General features: G+C 47.0%; 1 protein-coding gene across 5 annotated transcripts in view; it reads left to right on the forward strand.

Moving 5' to 3' along the window:
* Window positions 1-16,231, forward strand: part of Rph3al (rabphilin 3A like (without C2 domains)) — a 176,491-nt gene that overhangs the window by 102,207 nt on the left and 58,053 nt on the right. For 4 of the 5 annotated variants that reach the window (XM_008828764.3, XM_017797065.2, XM_008828761.3 and 1 more), the window contains one exon: window positions 9,066-9,152. The exons of the other annotated variant lie outside the window; for it this stretch is intronic. In XM_008828764.3, the coding sequence (XP_008826986.1) occupies window positions 9,066-9,152 (87 nt within the window). The remainder of the gene's footprint in view (window positions 1-9,065; window positions 9,153-16,231) is intronic. 5 annotated transcript variants of the gene reach the window in all.

Below are 16,231 nucleotides of genomic sequence, written 5' to 3' on the forward strand. Positions count from 1 at the left end.
GCATCGCACATGCTAGGTAAGCACTCTACCATTTAACTCTATCCCTTGCCCTATTCTTATCTATTTAAAATAGATTTGAGGACCAGTGAGATGGCTCTTTGTGTAAAGACACTTGCCACCAAGCCTGATGACCTGAGTTCAATCACTAGAACCTACATGAAAGAAAGAAAGGACTGCCACAAGTTGACCTCTGACCTCCACACAGGTGCCATGGCACACATGCCCCCACACACGTATGCGCACGCACAAGATACATAAATGTAAAAATAAAATAGATTCTGACAGCACAGTTTGATTTCCATTTTGGCCAATACCTCCCCTTCTGTGTAGAGATAGACTTCTGAGCCCATGAGGCATGTGTACTTTTTATATGTAGAGGGCCAGTGTTATACTGTGCTATTTTTCACTCATCATGCACATCACTCAATTTCACTATGTAGACAGGTTTCTCGGTATTTTTGTCACCTTTTCTATCTACACCATCTTCATTTTTATTGCTGGCTTAGCTTATAACACAATACAATTCTTTTTCCTTTTGTGGATTTGATTTCAAGCACCAGGTACATGGTATGTGGGGTAAACCGCACACTCAGAGGCTTTTACTTCACATTGCCCTACATGTGCTGGGATCATACCATGTAGCTATTTCTTTTCCCTTCTGTCAACATTACCTGCAGTGTAGCTCTTAATGAGAAACCATCTCCTCCACCAGCTTCAGTTCATTGGAACTTTGGGGAAAGTCATTCTCCAAAGAGGAATTATTTTTTACATTTACTTATTTATGTATGTATAGATGTGCTTATACCATGGGGTGAATGTGGAAGTCAGAGGACAACTTGCTGGAACTGGTTTTCTCCTTCCACCATGGGTTCCAGGGATAGAAATCAGGTCGTCAGGATTGGTTGCAAGTGCCTTTACCCACTGAGCCATATTGCTGGCCCTCCAACAAGGTTTTGCTCCCTTATAACCACCTCCATTTATAATGGAAATGTCTTTTCATCTTCAAAATTCCTAAAACGATGAAAAGAATCTGGTGGGAAGGATTGAGACAGAGTCTCCCTGTAGCCCCAACTGGCCTGGAACTCACTATGTAGACCAGGGCCTCAATCTCACAGAGATCTGCCTGGCTCTGCCTCCTGCATGCTGAGATGAAAGGTGTATACCACCACACCCAAGTATTAAATAACTTTATATTGAAGTACCAAATACTTTTCAGTTTATCATTTTAAGCTGGTCACAGTGGTTTGTACCTGTAGTCCCAACCACTCAGGAGGTAGAGGTAGCAGGCATTTGAGCCCAGCCTGGCCACTGTAGCAAGACTCTATCTCTAAAAAATAAAAATGGGGGCTGGAAAGATGGCTCAGCACTTGAGTACTGGCTGCTCTAGCAGAGGGTCTGGGTTCGGTTCCCAGTAACCACATTGTGGCTAACAACCTTCCTAACGTCAGTTCCAGTGGTCCTACGCCCCCTTCTGACCTCTGCAAGCACTATATGCACATGGTGTACTTATATATACATGCAGGCAAAACATGCATAACACAGAAAATAAAATACATTTTAAAATAAAGGTAAATATTTACTGCCTTTAATATCATTTCTGCAGTGTAATTTAACTCTCTGGCCTCCTTGTGTAGACCGCTTGAATGCAATTTCACCTCTTTCGATTGCCTAGCACCATAAGCATGACTTTCTGAGTGGTAAATGACAATCCTGAGAAACCCCAGAGCCCATCCAGGTGGATATGACCTTTTCCTGGATTACCAAATGGTTCCAGATGGCTGTCCACTGAGATCGTGGGCCTACTTTTGAGGCACTTTCCCTCCTGCCCCTCCAATGCTTCACTGGGAAGGAATGAGGAGGCAGCTTCCACAGCAGCTGGGAAAGCACTCTGTGGAGTGTATTGGGTTCGTGTGCCTTATGTCAGGGTTCCCAGTGAGGACTCACAGGGGACCTCAGTGGAGGTGCCTAGGGTTTGGTCCTTCTTTTTTTTTTTTTTTAACATTTTATTTGTTATTTTTATTTTATGTGTATGTGTGTATTGCCTGCATGTAGGTAAGTGCACCTGTGTCATGCAATACCCATGGAGGACAGAAGAGACTGTTGGATCCCCTGGAACTGGAGTTACGAACAGTTGTTAGCTGCCATGTGGGTGCTGGGATTTGAATCCGGGTCTTCTGCAAGAACATTCAGTGTTCTTAACCACTGAGCCATCTCTCCAGCCCCTTGATCCTTCTTTTTTAGAACCTTTTTAAATTTTTATTTTATTTGAGATAGGGTCTCGTAGCCCAGGTTGTTTTTGAACTTACTCTATAGTCGAGGATGGCCTTAAACTTCTGATCCTCCTGCCTTCACCTCCTGAGTCCTGGAATTACAGGAGTGCTCCACCATACCCAGTGTATGCAGTGCTAGGAACAGAATCCAGGGCTTTGTGCATTCTGGGCAAGCACTGTACTAACAGAGGGCCATTTTTGTCATGCTTTCTGACCCTTGTCTGTAGTCTGGGAAAGGGAAGATGTAGAATTGGAATTCCAGGCATAACTGAAGAGGGCATTAAGAGGACCTTGAGGAGCAGATCTGCACATAGGCAGCCTGCAAGATCCATGCCTGGAGTGGTCACGTGAGGTTAAGATGAGCATCCCTGCTCCCTACCCTTAGCACAGGACCCTGTGTCATTTCTTCTGAGACCTGCCCCACCAGATTCATGCTTCATCACTTAAGAATGAGCCACCCTCCCCCGAGCAGTGAGCCTCTCCCCTACCTGACCTTCCAGTGCCACACTGATCAGCAGCACTTGGCATGAACCTGTCTTGTCTCAAAGTGCCTTGGTTTATTCCAGGAGAGACCACATCTTGCCTTCTTGGTTGTGGTACTAAAGGGTCTTCCATTTGTTCCTTCATGTTATTCTGCAGGTAGTTGTGCTAGGCACTGGGAACAGGAGCGTGGGCAGCAATACACACAGCCCCTGCCCCATCTGACAACCTAGTAGAGGGAGTGACAGTATTCCCATCACACACAGCAGAGGGTGAAATGCAACCTTGACAGTGGCAGAGAAGAGGCAAGTGTCTGGAGTGGAGCAGGGAAGAGACTGTGGTCAGATACATTCCAGGCAAGACGGTGGCATACACTGAGGTCCCAAGCAAGGACTAAGGACTGAAGGAAGACCAACTTGGCTTGAGTGCAGGGTGGAGAGCAAGGCGTTAGAGCAGGAGATGGGTAGGAGCAGAGGCCAGTGGGGAAGAGGAGATTCAGTCAGAACAAGCATCCTTCACCATGAAAAAAGGGATGGTCTTCACCCAAATGCAGTGGGAAGACTCTGAAGACTCTGACAGAGATGGCAGAAATGACATCTTAGGATCCGTTAGCAGCATGTCAGGAACTAAATGGAGGCTGGCTAGTATCGGGGGACACTGGCTTGGGGAGCTCGTGGTGCAGGCCGGGCACAGTGGTGAAGTGCAGATTGAGCCAGGGTAGTGGAGGGGAGTTGACAGGCTCAAGAACTGTTTGGAGTTCCTGGAGAGGAATCACTTGGAGTGGGGAGTGGGGGGATTGGGGGTGGGGAGAGAGAGGATTCAAGATTCCTGTTGGGTTAGGGTTATACTTAAGGTTAGGGCTATACTTAATGAATGTGTGTCCTTCACTGAGGGACATGCTGGCAAAGAGCTTCATGCACTGTGTTCAACACTCTCTTGAATTATCTCCTTGATCCTGGCAACTGTGTACAGGTTGCCGGTTACAACTGATGTAAAGGGAGGAAGAGGTCTGGAAGAGATGCAAAGTCTAAGACTGCCTCCAAATGGCACACTCTGCTGCTGTCCTCTCCAAAGTGTACATCCTCTAGGCTGGTCCTCAGCCAGCCCCTTCCCTGTCTTCTCAGGGCAGAAGGCTGAATGGAAAGATTGAGACAAGAAAGTACGCAGTCTGAAGGCCTGGGGTGTTCTCACTTCTAATCCGAATAGGGCGCGATTTCTTTAATGTTCACGTGTGATAACAGGCTGCAGGATGCTTGAAGCAGCCCCAGGGCCCCAGAAGCCAGCGTTCCTTTGCAGAGGGCATTCTGCTCGTGGGAAGCCCATCTGGGCAGGAAATAGTGGCTTTCCCCAGGCCCAGGCTCCTCTTGCCAGTTGGAGAGGGCTTGCTCTTTCTTAAGCTATCTTAAAAAAATAATAATAATACCAGCTGTTTAATATTCTGTATTTGAACTTGGAAACAAAGACCAAGTTCATAAGGGAGAAGACTCATTATTTTCTTCTTGATCTGAAATTTAATAAAGAGCAATTCTGTATTATTTGAAGTACAGCGTGTTGTCTCTGTGGCCCTAGCCTCTAGGGAGTGCTTGGCTTCCCTTGGCAGCTAGGCATGCTTCAGGAGAGAGAGGACGACCCAGAGGCTGTAGCCAACATGGCTGTGCACATGTGGGTGGTGTGCCCCATCCTGCCACCTTTCTGACCCCCTACAGAACTCCAAAAGGGAGAAGTGGAGGACACATTCGAGAAACCCCTTTCTGCCTGAAGTGGGATAGGAATGGCCTTCTCTCCACCAGGCCATACACAGCCCTGATTGGAACCAAGAGGGCAGGCAACACTGGGCCCTCTGTTGGGAAATGTGAGGAGTCCACACCCTAGTAGGGACCAGCCATCTGTCCCTCCTCTCTTCCTTCTCCCGACTGGAGCTCAGCTTCTGTGTTCACTCCCCTCTGGAGGACAACTGGTCTATGCGTGCTGCTCCTGTCCCCATACTGGCAGCTGTGTCTCAGGTCTGTGGGTGGAGGTGGAGGACAGGATAGTTTTTTGAGCTTTCTTCTTGTTTTCTTCCCTGACCCCCAACATCATGGATATTTCATCCCTCAGATGGTGTAACAAAGGACATGTGTACCCCATCTTTCAAAACCCTACTTAGAAGCCAGTGAGGTGATTCAGCAGGTAAAGGTGCTAGCTGTCAAGCCTGATGTCTCGAGTTCCATCCCTGGAACCCACATGGTAGAAGGAAAGAACTGACTCCTGTAAGTTGTCCTCTGAGCTACTAAGGCAATCTCTCTCTCTCTCTCACACACATACACACACACACACACACACACAGGTTAATTAAAAAAAAAAAAAAGCCCTGTGTATGACCCAGAGGGCTTTTGGGAAGTCAGTCACTCCACATCCCTGTGTATATTAGTTGCTTTTCTGTTGCTGTGATGAAACACCATGACAAGGGCAACTTATAGAAGGAAAGTTTTATTTGACTTATGGTTCCAGAGGGTAGGAGTCTATCACAGCGGGGAGGCATGGCAGCAGAGGTGGCCAGAGCAGAAAGCTGATAGCTCACATCTTCAAACAGGCACAGGAAGAAGAGAAAGCCTGACTGGAAGTGGGCATACTATATACTCTCAAAGTCCACCCCCAGTGACATGCTTCCTCCAGCAAGTCTGTACCCCCTAACGGTTCCATGACTCCCCAAACAGCACCATGAACCAGGGACTAAGTGTTCAAATACTTGGAGCATACAGGGGACATTCTCATTCAAACCACCACAATGCCCCTTCTGTGATGCAGCTGAGCAGCCCTCAGCAAGGTGACCCCTGAGCAAGCCTCAGCCTTCACCAGGTACAAAGTGAGGCTGGGTCCTGCCTGCCCTGTCCATGTGTCTTCCAACCCAGGCTGTGTCCCATATGGCATCCCATAGACAATGGGCACATGGATGGCCTATAAGAGTAGATGAGTGGGCAGGTTGGATAGGCAGGTAGATTCAAATGGGTGGGTAGGAGCCAGATGGGTAGGCAGAGGCAGGAGGCAAGCATGGAAGCCCATAAGTGTCTCTGATCAGAGCATCACTGAGTGCCTGGGGAAAGACAATTGAGGCAGAATGTGACTCCTGCAAGCTGAGACTGGGGGAGGACTAATCCTGCAGCCAAGGACTGTCCATCACAATTTCCAGCAGTGATGAAAATGTCCGGTTTCTGTGCTGTCCCAGTATGACTACCAGCCAGGTATAGCAAGTGAACAGCTAAAAGGAATTCATCAAGGTGTTTATTTTAATGAGTTTGGTTATCTTTTCCCCCCAGTCCTAAAGAACCTAGGGCATTGTTCATACTTAGCAAATATTATATTGTTGAGCCTAATTTCACTTTAAGTGCCTCTGTGGCTGGTACCTACTGCACTAGATGGTGCAGACCTCAAGAATTATGCAGGCTTTTGGAACAGATGCATGGGAAGTCACTAATAACAGTGCTGGGCATTTACTGAGTGCTTACTGTGTGCTGGTGGCTTTTTGTACAGATCTTAGTTAGTCCTCAAGGCGATGAACTCATCTTAGAGGTGAGAATATCTGAGGTAGCCCACCCAAGGGCCCACCCAGGCTTGCCTCCCCCAAAGCCTACATCCCAGCACTGTGACCCACTGACTATGCAGGAGCCAAGAGCGTGGTTTCAGAAGACTGAAACCATGCAGGGTGGGGTGAGTGCTTAGGGAGACTCGAGGTAATACTGACGTTGAGAACAAAAAGATGAGGTGTTCATTCTAGGGATCCTAACATGCAGTAGCAGAGAAAGACCTAGTCCTGGTTGGGGGCTGCTATGAACTGAGTATTTGTGTCCTCTTAGACCCATATGCTGATGCTCCCACCCCAATTGAGTATTTGGAGGTGAGGCGTTTGGGAGGTTACTAGGATTAGAAGAGGTCATGAGGATGGGGCTCCTGTGCTGACACTGGAGACTTTATAAGAGGAGGAAGAAACCAGAGCCCTGTTCTGTACCATGTGGGGACACTTCATAAGGTTGCTGTCCATTTGCCCTTCCAGGCCTCCAACATTGTGGAAAAGAAGTTTCTGTTTCTCCCACCAGGAATTAGTGTATTTTCAGTACATCAGACAGAGCTGTCCTAGACAAAGGCTGACACGGCACTGCACTGTCCTCTCCCCCTAGGGGCAATGACCACCAGATTGTGGGGAGGCCTGCAGGGTGCCAGTGGAGGCTCCTGGGCTGAGAGAGAGCTAAGGGCAGAGCCAGACTGGCTAAGAACCAGTGTCAGGGCATGTGTGAGTGCCAGCTGCAACTCCATCCACAGTGAACCCATGAAGTCTTGTCCCAGAGTCATTCTGTGTTGCTTCTCTGCCCAGCTATCTGAGAATCTTCCTCATCTCAAGTACCCACCTGAGTAGAGCCAGCACTCAGTTGCTGGACAGCATGTGACACTTCGGGGGGAAGGGCTTTATTGCTAAGCTCTGGAAGAAGGTTCTGCTTGGTGGCTTACAAGCTGTGTGACCCCAGCAGTCTGCAGAATCTCAGGGCCTCCATTTCTCCCATCTGTTCATGGGGATCACATCACCCACTTCCTCCATACTTTGTGGCCAGAGTCACTATGCTTGGCATACATAATTGCTCCATAAATGGTAGTCATTGATATTTTAGTCACACCTGGTTTTCAAAACCGTGATCTCATTCAGTAGCCTTGGGAGGGCAGTGCACTCTGTTACAGGGCAGGCTGTTAGCAAACCTCCTAAGTATAAGAAAAGTGGCCCCCTGAGGGCCACATGGAAGGGGGAGAGGCTGGGAGGGAAGACACATGATGAGATGTAGGGTTAAAGAGATAGACTGCTAGTCCCTAGAGAGGTTTACTACCCCCAGCCTGGACTATCGCAAAGCCAGGACTGGCACTTAGGTATCCACCCCTCTTTTCAAAGGATTCCAAGAGCTAAGAGCACCAGCAGAGACCAGTGGACATCTCCAAAGGGACCCACCCTATACCACAAAGGCTACAAGCTCAGCACTTTCCTGAACTGGGGAGGGATCCCTGTGATGCCTGGGACCTGAGATGGACTTTCCTGCCAGCCCAGAGGGTAGGGAGCTTAGAGCAGAGTCTGTTTTATTTGGAGAACCATAGAAGTGACATTTCTCATACCTAAGGCTCAGATGGTGGCCAATCCATGCCCCCACAAATGTGTCACAGCTTCCTTTCTGAGTGTGCCGACACCCTCCTCTCCTGCAGACTCAGGCTGGTGACACATGCTTAGAGAAGCCAAGTTGATGGCATTTCCCTCTCTGTGGAGAGATGTGTCTCTTGCTCAGTTGGCAGCCTGCAGAAAAGGCCAAGCAACAGATCCAACCTTCCCTTAGTGTGGGGCAGGAGAGAGCCTCCACTTGTAGGGACTGGAGTCTCATATTCCAAAGGAGAACCCACCATTGCTGAATCACACGGCCCTGGTGGGCTGGAAACCAGCCTCAGCCTCAACAAATCCACCTCTGCCTCCCAGTGTTTATCTTGGCCTTCCCCACCACTGCTTGGTACTGCGCCTCCAGGGGAAGCAAAATACATGTTTAGATGTTAAGAGCTTAAACAACTCTATAGAAAGAAAAACACTAGACTCTGTGACTTGCCTATTTATGTCTGAAGGGACTGGTAGGAAGGCTCCAGAGTCATAGCCCAGCCAGTCCTCAAGGTCCCTTTCCACATGACCTTGGACACATTCACAAGTCCTTTCACACTCTTGATTCTTCACCTAACAGGTGTGCCACTGTCTGATGGGGGTCCCAGAATCATTAGTGAAAAGCACAGAGTAATGCACGGGCTTAAGCTATCACTGGTATTTCTTACCAAGTCTCCTAACCTGTCAGGCACACATGGGCGTTGTTGGCCTGCTTCTTAGCGAGTGTGTACTTTCTCTGGGAGAGGACCATATTTCCCGCCCACATCTGCAGGTAGCCTTAGTGTACTGTGGGGAGGCTGAGTTGTCTTCTGTTGGCTTTGCCTGGATCCTCACCAGGTATTGGGCGTTTGGGTGATTTCCAGTTCTTTGCTGCTGAACATGCTGCTGCTGTGAAGATCCGCTAGCTTATTTTGATATGATCCTCACAATACAGGATTATGGGTAGAGATCCATAGATGGGACACCTCAGCTGGGCCACAAAGACATCCAAGAATTCTTGGATTAGCTGTACCTTTGCAGGGAGGGGGACCTGTCTTTGCAGCTCCAAGAAAAACTATCCTCTTGGAAGATGCCACAGTATCCCTTGGGTACCACTGCCCAGCCCCACAGCCCAAGAGGAGGTGACTGAAGTATTGACATACATGTCCTCTCTCTTGTAGAAAGTCTGCACGAAATGTGGGATTGAGGCCTCCCCTGGACAGAAGCAGCCCCTGTGGCTATGTAAGATCTGCAGTGAGCAAAGAGAGGTAGGCTGGGACAGGGCAGGGTGGGTCAGGCCCACTCTCACTGGGACCCTAGCAGAAGCGGCCCCTGTGGCTATGTAGGATCTGCAGTGAGCAGAGAGGTGGATGAGCTAGGGTGGGCCAGGCCCACTCTCACTGGGACCCTAGCAGGAGCTTTTCTAGAAGGAAGGCCCTGACTACCCAGGATGTCTGGGGGAGGAGAGTGGACAGCCTGCTACCTTGCCCATCTCCCTGGGTAGAGTTGACAACGAGTCCTGGAGCTGTACTTGTGGAGCCCATGGTTTACATGGGAAGCCTTCCTGTTTGCATGTGTGCATGTGGCATTTTGGGGGCTGCCACTGGAGTCATAGTAGCTACCCTAGTTAAATGTCCTCCGAGTGCTTGGTGCCACCACCCACAGTGTCTCTTCTGGGGCCAGGGTTCTGTACATCCAGTTCTGACCCTGTTCTGGGAAGGAAGTCATTCCGGGGAAAATGTTGGGGATTGTCAAGGACCCTGAGGCAGTTGGGTGGGGTAGGGGGCAGAACTGTCTCTTCTTTTATTTTTTAAATTTTTTTATTTTAATTTTATTTATTTATTTTTTTATGTGCATGAATGTAATGCCTGTATGTACATAGTGCAATGCTCGAAGAAGTCAGAAGAGGGAGTCAGGTCCTCTGGAACTGGAGTTACAGACAGTTGTTAGCTGCCATGTGGGTGCTGGGAATCAAACCCGGGTCCTCTGCAAGAGCAGCCAGTGCGCTTAACTACTGAGCCATCTTCCAGCCTCAGAACTGCCTCTTCTTACCCCAAGCCCTTGTTTATCCTCTCTGCCCAAGGTCAGAATGCAACCAGAGCAAACCAAGGCAGGTAGCTCCTAGAAAGTCCCAGGGGGGCAGGAGGAGCAGGGTGGAGGGAACCTCTAGCTTTCTAGGGATGAGTTTGCCTTTTTGTTTATTTTGCCTGGTACTTTATATGCACTTTTCTTCTGAGGTTCCATAAAGTGTCTTCAGTTCTGGGTAAGTCTCAGCCCCACCATCCTTGCATACTGCTCTGGTGCCATTTCCTCCTCTCTTTTGAATATCAGATTTTTTTTTTCTGGTCTTTTTGAGACAGGGTCTCCTTGTAGCCCCAGCTGTCCTGGAACTCACTGTGTAGACCAAGCTGGCCTCGAACTCACAAAGATCTGCCTGCTTCTGCCTCCCAAGTGCTGGGATTAAAGGCGTGCACCACCATGCCTGGCTAATATCAGATGTTTTAAAGCTCAGTCCTCCTCTGTGTTTCCTGTAACTCTCTTTGGTGATTTCTTTCACTGGGGTCCTGAGTTCCCTGGATCAGAGCCAGGCATCCTGGGTGTGTGGTGAGTGGGATTATTCCTAGAGGAGGGGAGCAGGGCCCCGCTGTGTGTACAGCTGCCGGCTTTCAACTCCGAATGTGCTTTCTCATACGTGTTTCTGCCTTGGGGCCAGGCTCTGCTGTTTGCAGCCTCCTCTCCCGGGTGGGACAGCCTCTCCCTAGCCCCATTTTTAGTGACTTGGCTGTGGTCCCCACCTCCTGTGGAATACTTAGGATCTCATATCCAGGAAGACCAATCTCCCAGCTGTCTTCACCTGCTGCTGGGCTCAGAGCTCCACAGGCAGCGCATTTGGGTGCTCAAAATAGTAAATGGCTGGGCATAGTGGCACACACCTGATTCCAGCAGAATCTTGAGTTTGAAGCCAGGGGTCAAGAGGGATTTCAGACTGTGTTCAGAAAGCCACTTGATGTCATTCTGCATGGTAGATGTCCACAATAGAATATATATATATATATATATATTGCTGTTAATGTATTTATCCCTGTCATTCCTGTGTGTCTGGAAGACAGAAGAAGCAGGCAGGAGGGCCTTGAAGTGTAGTCTGACATTCAGACCTGCCTGGAGGACCCTTGTCCCCAAATGGTGACAGTGCTGCCACTTCATGGAGTTGCTAACAGGGTTCGACAAGCAGAAGTGTACATACCTACTGTCTGGCACTTCATAAATACTAGACCCACATCCTTTCTCCTAGCCTTCAGAAGCGGCTCTTTGAGCTGAGGCCTTTCTAGTGTTTTTTGAATTTTTAATGAACTTATTTAATGTATGAATGTTTTGCCTGTATGTACGTAAGTATACCATGCATGCAATGCCCTGGAGGTTAGAAGAGGGCATTGGATCCCCTGGAACTGGAGTTACAGGTGGTTGTTAGCTGCCATGTGGGTGCTAGGTCCTCTGCAGGAACAGCCAGTGCTCTTAACTGCTGAATCACCTCTCTAGTCTGTTTTTCCCAGTCTTTAAGGGACCCTTTTAAGATGCAGAGCACCAGCATCCATGAAGAAAGAAATGGTTTAAAACACTGTCTCAGGGCTGGAGAGATGGCTTAGCGATTAAGAACACTGGTTGTTCTTGCAGAAGACCCAGGTTCGAATCCCAGTACCCACATAGCAGCTAACAACTGTCCGTAACTCCAGATCCCAGGGGATCTGACAGCCTCTCTGACCTCCGGTGGGCATTGCACAACACAGGTGCACTTACCTACATGCAGGTAATACACGAATACAGGTAGTACACGCATACACATAAAATAAATAATAAATAAAAATTTTTTTAATTAAAAAAAACCCACTGTCTCATGAGAAGATATCTTAGGATGAAATAATAGTCACAGGTGAGCCAGGATGTTGGAGGTCATGTTGCAGCAAGGGAAAATGGATGAAAGGAAAGGGGAATTCCACCAGCTCAGTCACTTGGTGGGGAGGGTTACTGAGGATGCTGCCTAGTCCCCTTCATCACGAGTTACCTCCACAAGTCTTAAGAGTCCTGAGCCACCCACTGCAGGGAGGGCCTCTGCCAGCCCATACTAATCTCTGGAGCACTCTCATTTCCAGAGACATCTGAAATAGCTTTGGATGAGTTTTCTTATCTTTCCAAAGGCAAAGATTATGAGGCCGTGCATTATGCTATCGGCTTGTCCTTGAATTTTTAAGAGCTGATAAAGTTTAGCAAGATCAAAGGTCCCTGCTCTGGGACACCAGGCATTCCGTGGCTACTTAGTGCACGTGGATGGAGCTGTGAACGTGCTTGTGGTCTATCAGTCTGTGGGGACCGGGCCCACATGCTGGAGTCTGCTCTCTGCTTTGGGGCTGAGAGCCAGGCAGGGCAATTGGTTTCCTGATGTCTTTTTCTCTTGGAAAAATATCTAATCATAACAAAGAGCTAGAAAGAAAGGGCATTTAAAATGTCAGATTTTAAGCATCACGCATAGCTGCTTCTGAGACGTTGATGGGAATTTGGAGTTCTGTCCTGCAGCAAAAGGCAGATCATGAGGAAGAACTCGGGTTTCTGATGGAAACACGTGTGCTACTCTGCCCATACACTCTTATCTCCCTCTCCTCCTGGCTTCGCTTCCATCAGCTCTGGCTGTAATTGCAAGTCATTTCTCTGGAGAGGGTCGAATGCTGGCTGAATGTTCTGGGACTGGCAGGTTGGTGTTGCTGCCTGTTTAATGCACTTAGAGCATGTGAATCTCAGTCCTTCTGATTTTGAATTTACAACCTAGAGCATTTATTCATTGGGGCATTTGATGCATATTTATTGAGTATCTATGTGCTAGGCAAAACTGCTCTTAAAATGGGAGGGGAAGAGGGCACAGAAGGTCCATTCTGCAACCTCACAGACAGTGATGAAGAGCTCCAAACAAAGAGGGGAAAGGGGCACAGGAGCTGAAGTATACTCTGTGGCTATGGAGGGAAAGCATTTGGGTGACAAGGGAAGGAGATACAGCCAGTGCAAAGGTTCTGACGCAGGTGTGTTTAGAGGGTTCAAGTCACAGCAGGGAGACAAGTGTAAATGCAGCAATGTCAAGATTGAGGAGATTAAAGACAGAGGGAGATTGAATTGTGCTGGTTTGGGAGACCATTGCAAAGACTCTAGCTTCCATACTCAGTGAAATGAGGAGTGTTTGGAGGGTCTTGAGTGTAGCGGTGGCACTGTCTGACCTTCCCTTCTAAAGGATACTCCAGCCACTGTGTTGAGAATAAACTGTAGGCTGTAATGTCAGAGCCAATAGCTCAGTGCTTTTTTCTTCATATTTAATAATGCTCAGCATGTCTAAGTTCTTGTCTATTGGTAGCCTTAGAAGTTTTCATTATAATATAGATATAGATGTAGATATAATTATATGAGCCAGCTATGGGGTACACACTTGTAATCCTAGTACTTGGGAAGTGGAGGCAAGGAGGATCAGGGGAGTTCAAGGCCAAACTGAGCTTCATGAAACTCTATCTCAAAAAAACAGAACATAAAATAAAATACATTTTACTGTTTTCTGATTACAATTAATGTGGATAGATGAGGAACATTGACAATATATAGGAAAGTATAAATACAAAAAAATTCATAATCCGACTCTCTAGAAACGATCACTATTAACATTTTGATATGTTTGCCTCCACCCTTTTTGCTACACCTTTTTTCTTTAGTCTCTTGAACCTGTGTTTTAAAATTAACATTATGTTGTATGTTGTCTCCCAGTGTAATCAAGAACTCTGTGAACATTATCAATGATGTTCTGTCTTCTAGCTGGTCCCCTCATTTAAATATTTTATTTATTTTTTTTGTTATTTTATGTGTATGAGTATATTGCCTGCATGTATGTAAGTGTACCTGTGTCATACAATACCCAAAGAGGTCAGAAGAAAGCATCGGATCGCCTGGAACTAGAGTTGCCAACAGTTGTTAGCCGCCACATGGGTGCTGAGATTTGAATCCAGGTCCTTTGCAAGAGCAGCCAGTGCTCTTAACTGCTGAGCCATCTCTCCAGCTGCTGTTTCCCTAATTTAAAGACATTTGAGTTGTGTTTTGTTTGGTTGGTTTTGGTTTCTTTGAGAAATTATCTCATGTAGACTTGGCTGGCCTCAAATTTCCTATGTAGCTGAGGATTGAGGGTGACCTTGAACTCCTGATCCTGCTGCCTGTCCCACCTCTTGAATTCTGGGATTACATTTAAGTTGTTTCCTTTTTACCTCTCTCTTATTAGTAATTATATATAGCTCTTTGCCTACTTTGTGTGTGTGTGTCTGCCTGTCTGCCTGCCTGCCTGTTTGTTTATCTTTATGCACTAGGATGGAACCCAGGGCCTGGTGCATGCTAAGCACTCAGTAGTCACCCTTAGCCCCTTGCCTACATTTTAGATTACAGCCTCACAATAGATTCCTAGGGCAAGTGAGATGGCTCAGCAGAAAAGCCTGAGTTCCATCCCCAGGACCCACACAGTGGATGGAGAGAACCAACTCCTTCAGGCTGTTCTCTGACCTTCACATAAGCATCCTGTTAAGCGAGTACCCTCATACATATTCACACATGCACACACAAACAAAAATAATAAAAAGAATTAATTCCTAGAAGGAAAAAATGAATTTTGCTGTTTATCTTCTTTTCTTATAGACCCTTGAGTTATTTTTATTTATTTCATAATTAGCTATTATATAATTTGATGCAGTTTTGAAAATAAGGACATATGGATGGTATGTTTTCTGAGTCTTTTGCTGTCTTGTAATTATTGCCTTTATATAAAAAAGACAATTTGACTGATAACACAATTGATCGAAATCTATTCCTGTCCACAATGCAGATTTTTACCCCTTTGTCTGACAACCACATAAAGACAAGAACCAGCTCAGAAAGAGCTGGCAAATGCAGTGGTTCAGAGAACTAGGACCCAGGGGAGAGAGGGCACAGCACAGCTGGGGCAATGGCTCACCATAAGAAAGAGGGTGGAAGAAAGGAGGAGAAGCCATGTTGAATAGCAGGTCCTTTGGAAAAAGTCCAGGCAAATTGGAAAAGAAACTAAAGGGACTGTTTTCATTTTTAAAATACATGAAAAGTATTATTAATGAATTATAAGACTCAGTTGAACTTCAAGCATTCCTGGAGCAATGAACCTCGCCATCTCCATTACTGGTCACAGCTGCTGCTTTATCCATTGCATATTGATTTTTAAAAAATATTTTATTTATTATTATTTATTTATTTTATGTGTATGAGTGTATTGCCTGCATACATGTGAGTGCACCCGTGTCGTGCAATGCCACGGAGGTCAGAAGAGGGCTTCAGATATCCCTGGAACTGGAGTTGATGGTTCGTAGCTGCCATGTGGGTGCTGGGAATCAAACCTGGGTCCTCTGCAAGAGCAGTCAGTGCTCTTAACCGCTGAGCCATCTCTCCAGCCCCTGCAAATCGATTTTTAAAAAATTTCTAATTGGTACTTCCAAAAATGTTGCCAGTATCTACTGTTCAACTGTCTCTTGAGACTCTCCTGCCTCAGCCTCCTGAGTACTGGGGTCACATATGTAACCTTCTTTGGGCTGGTTGTATATATCAGCTGCCCCTCACATATCTCTAACCCCCCTGTGCTCTGACATCATCTTAGTCACTTACTTGGTCTCCTTGCTGGCAAGTGATAAACTCTGAGATGTTTCAAGATTTAAAAAAAAACAAGAAAGGAAACAAACAAAAACAAGAACCAGGCCCCAGTGGACTGTTTTGATAGCACATTGGGCTCATTCAGGAAGGGAGTTGGAGACTAGACACACTTCAGGGGTGTGGCATAGGGTGACAAGCTGAAGAGGACCAGGCTGTCACGTGCAGAGGAAGAGGAGGCAAGATGAGATCTGGTGCAAAGCAAGAAGTAGTCTCAAAGGTGGCAGCAGATGTGCGGGAGAGGTCTGAAGCAGACCTGTGCGTTTATTCTGACTTAATAACCCAGTGAAGCTACATTATATTTGGAAATTTAAAATTCTGCCTGGAAGGACTGGGGAAATGGCTATGGGTAAAATGTTTGCAGCACAAGCCTGAGAACCTGACTTCTGATCCCAACACCCATATAAAAAGCTCGTTGTGACATTGCCTGCCTCTAATCCCAGCTCTGGGGGAATGGAATAGGAGGATTCCTTGAATTTACTGGCCAGCCAACCTAGCCAATCGGTGAGTTCTAGGTTTAGAGAAATACCCTGTTTCAAAAAATAAGGTAGAACCAGGCAGGGTGTGGTGGCACACACCTTTAATCCCAGCACTTGGGAGGCAGAGG

This window comes from Nannospalax galili, unplaced genomic scaffold, assembly GCF_000622305.1.
Source record: "Nannospalax galili isolate Female #2095 unplaced genomic scaffold, S.galili_v1.0 scaffold212, whole genome shotgun sequence".
NCBI classification, from domain to species: Eukaryota; Metazoa; Chordata; class Mammalia; order Rodentia; family Spalacidae; genus Nannospalax; species Nannospalax galili.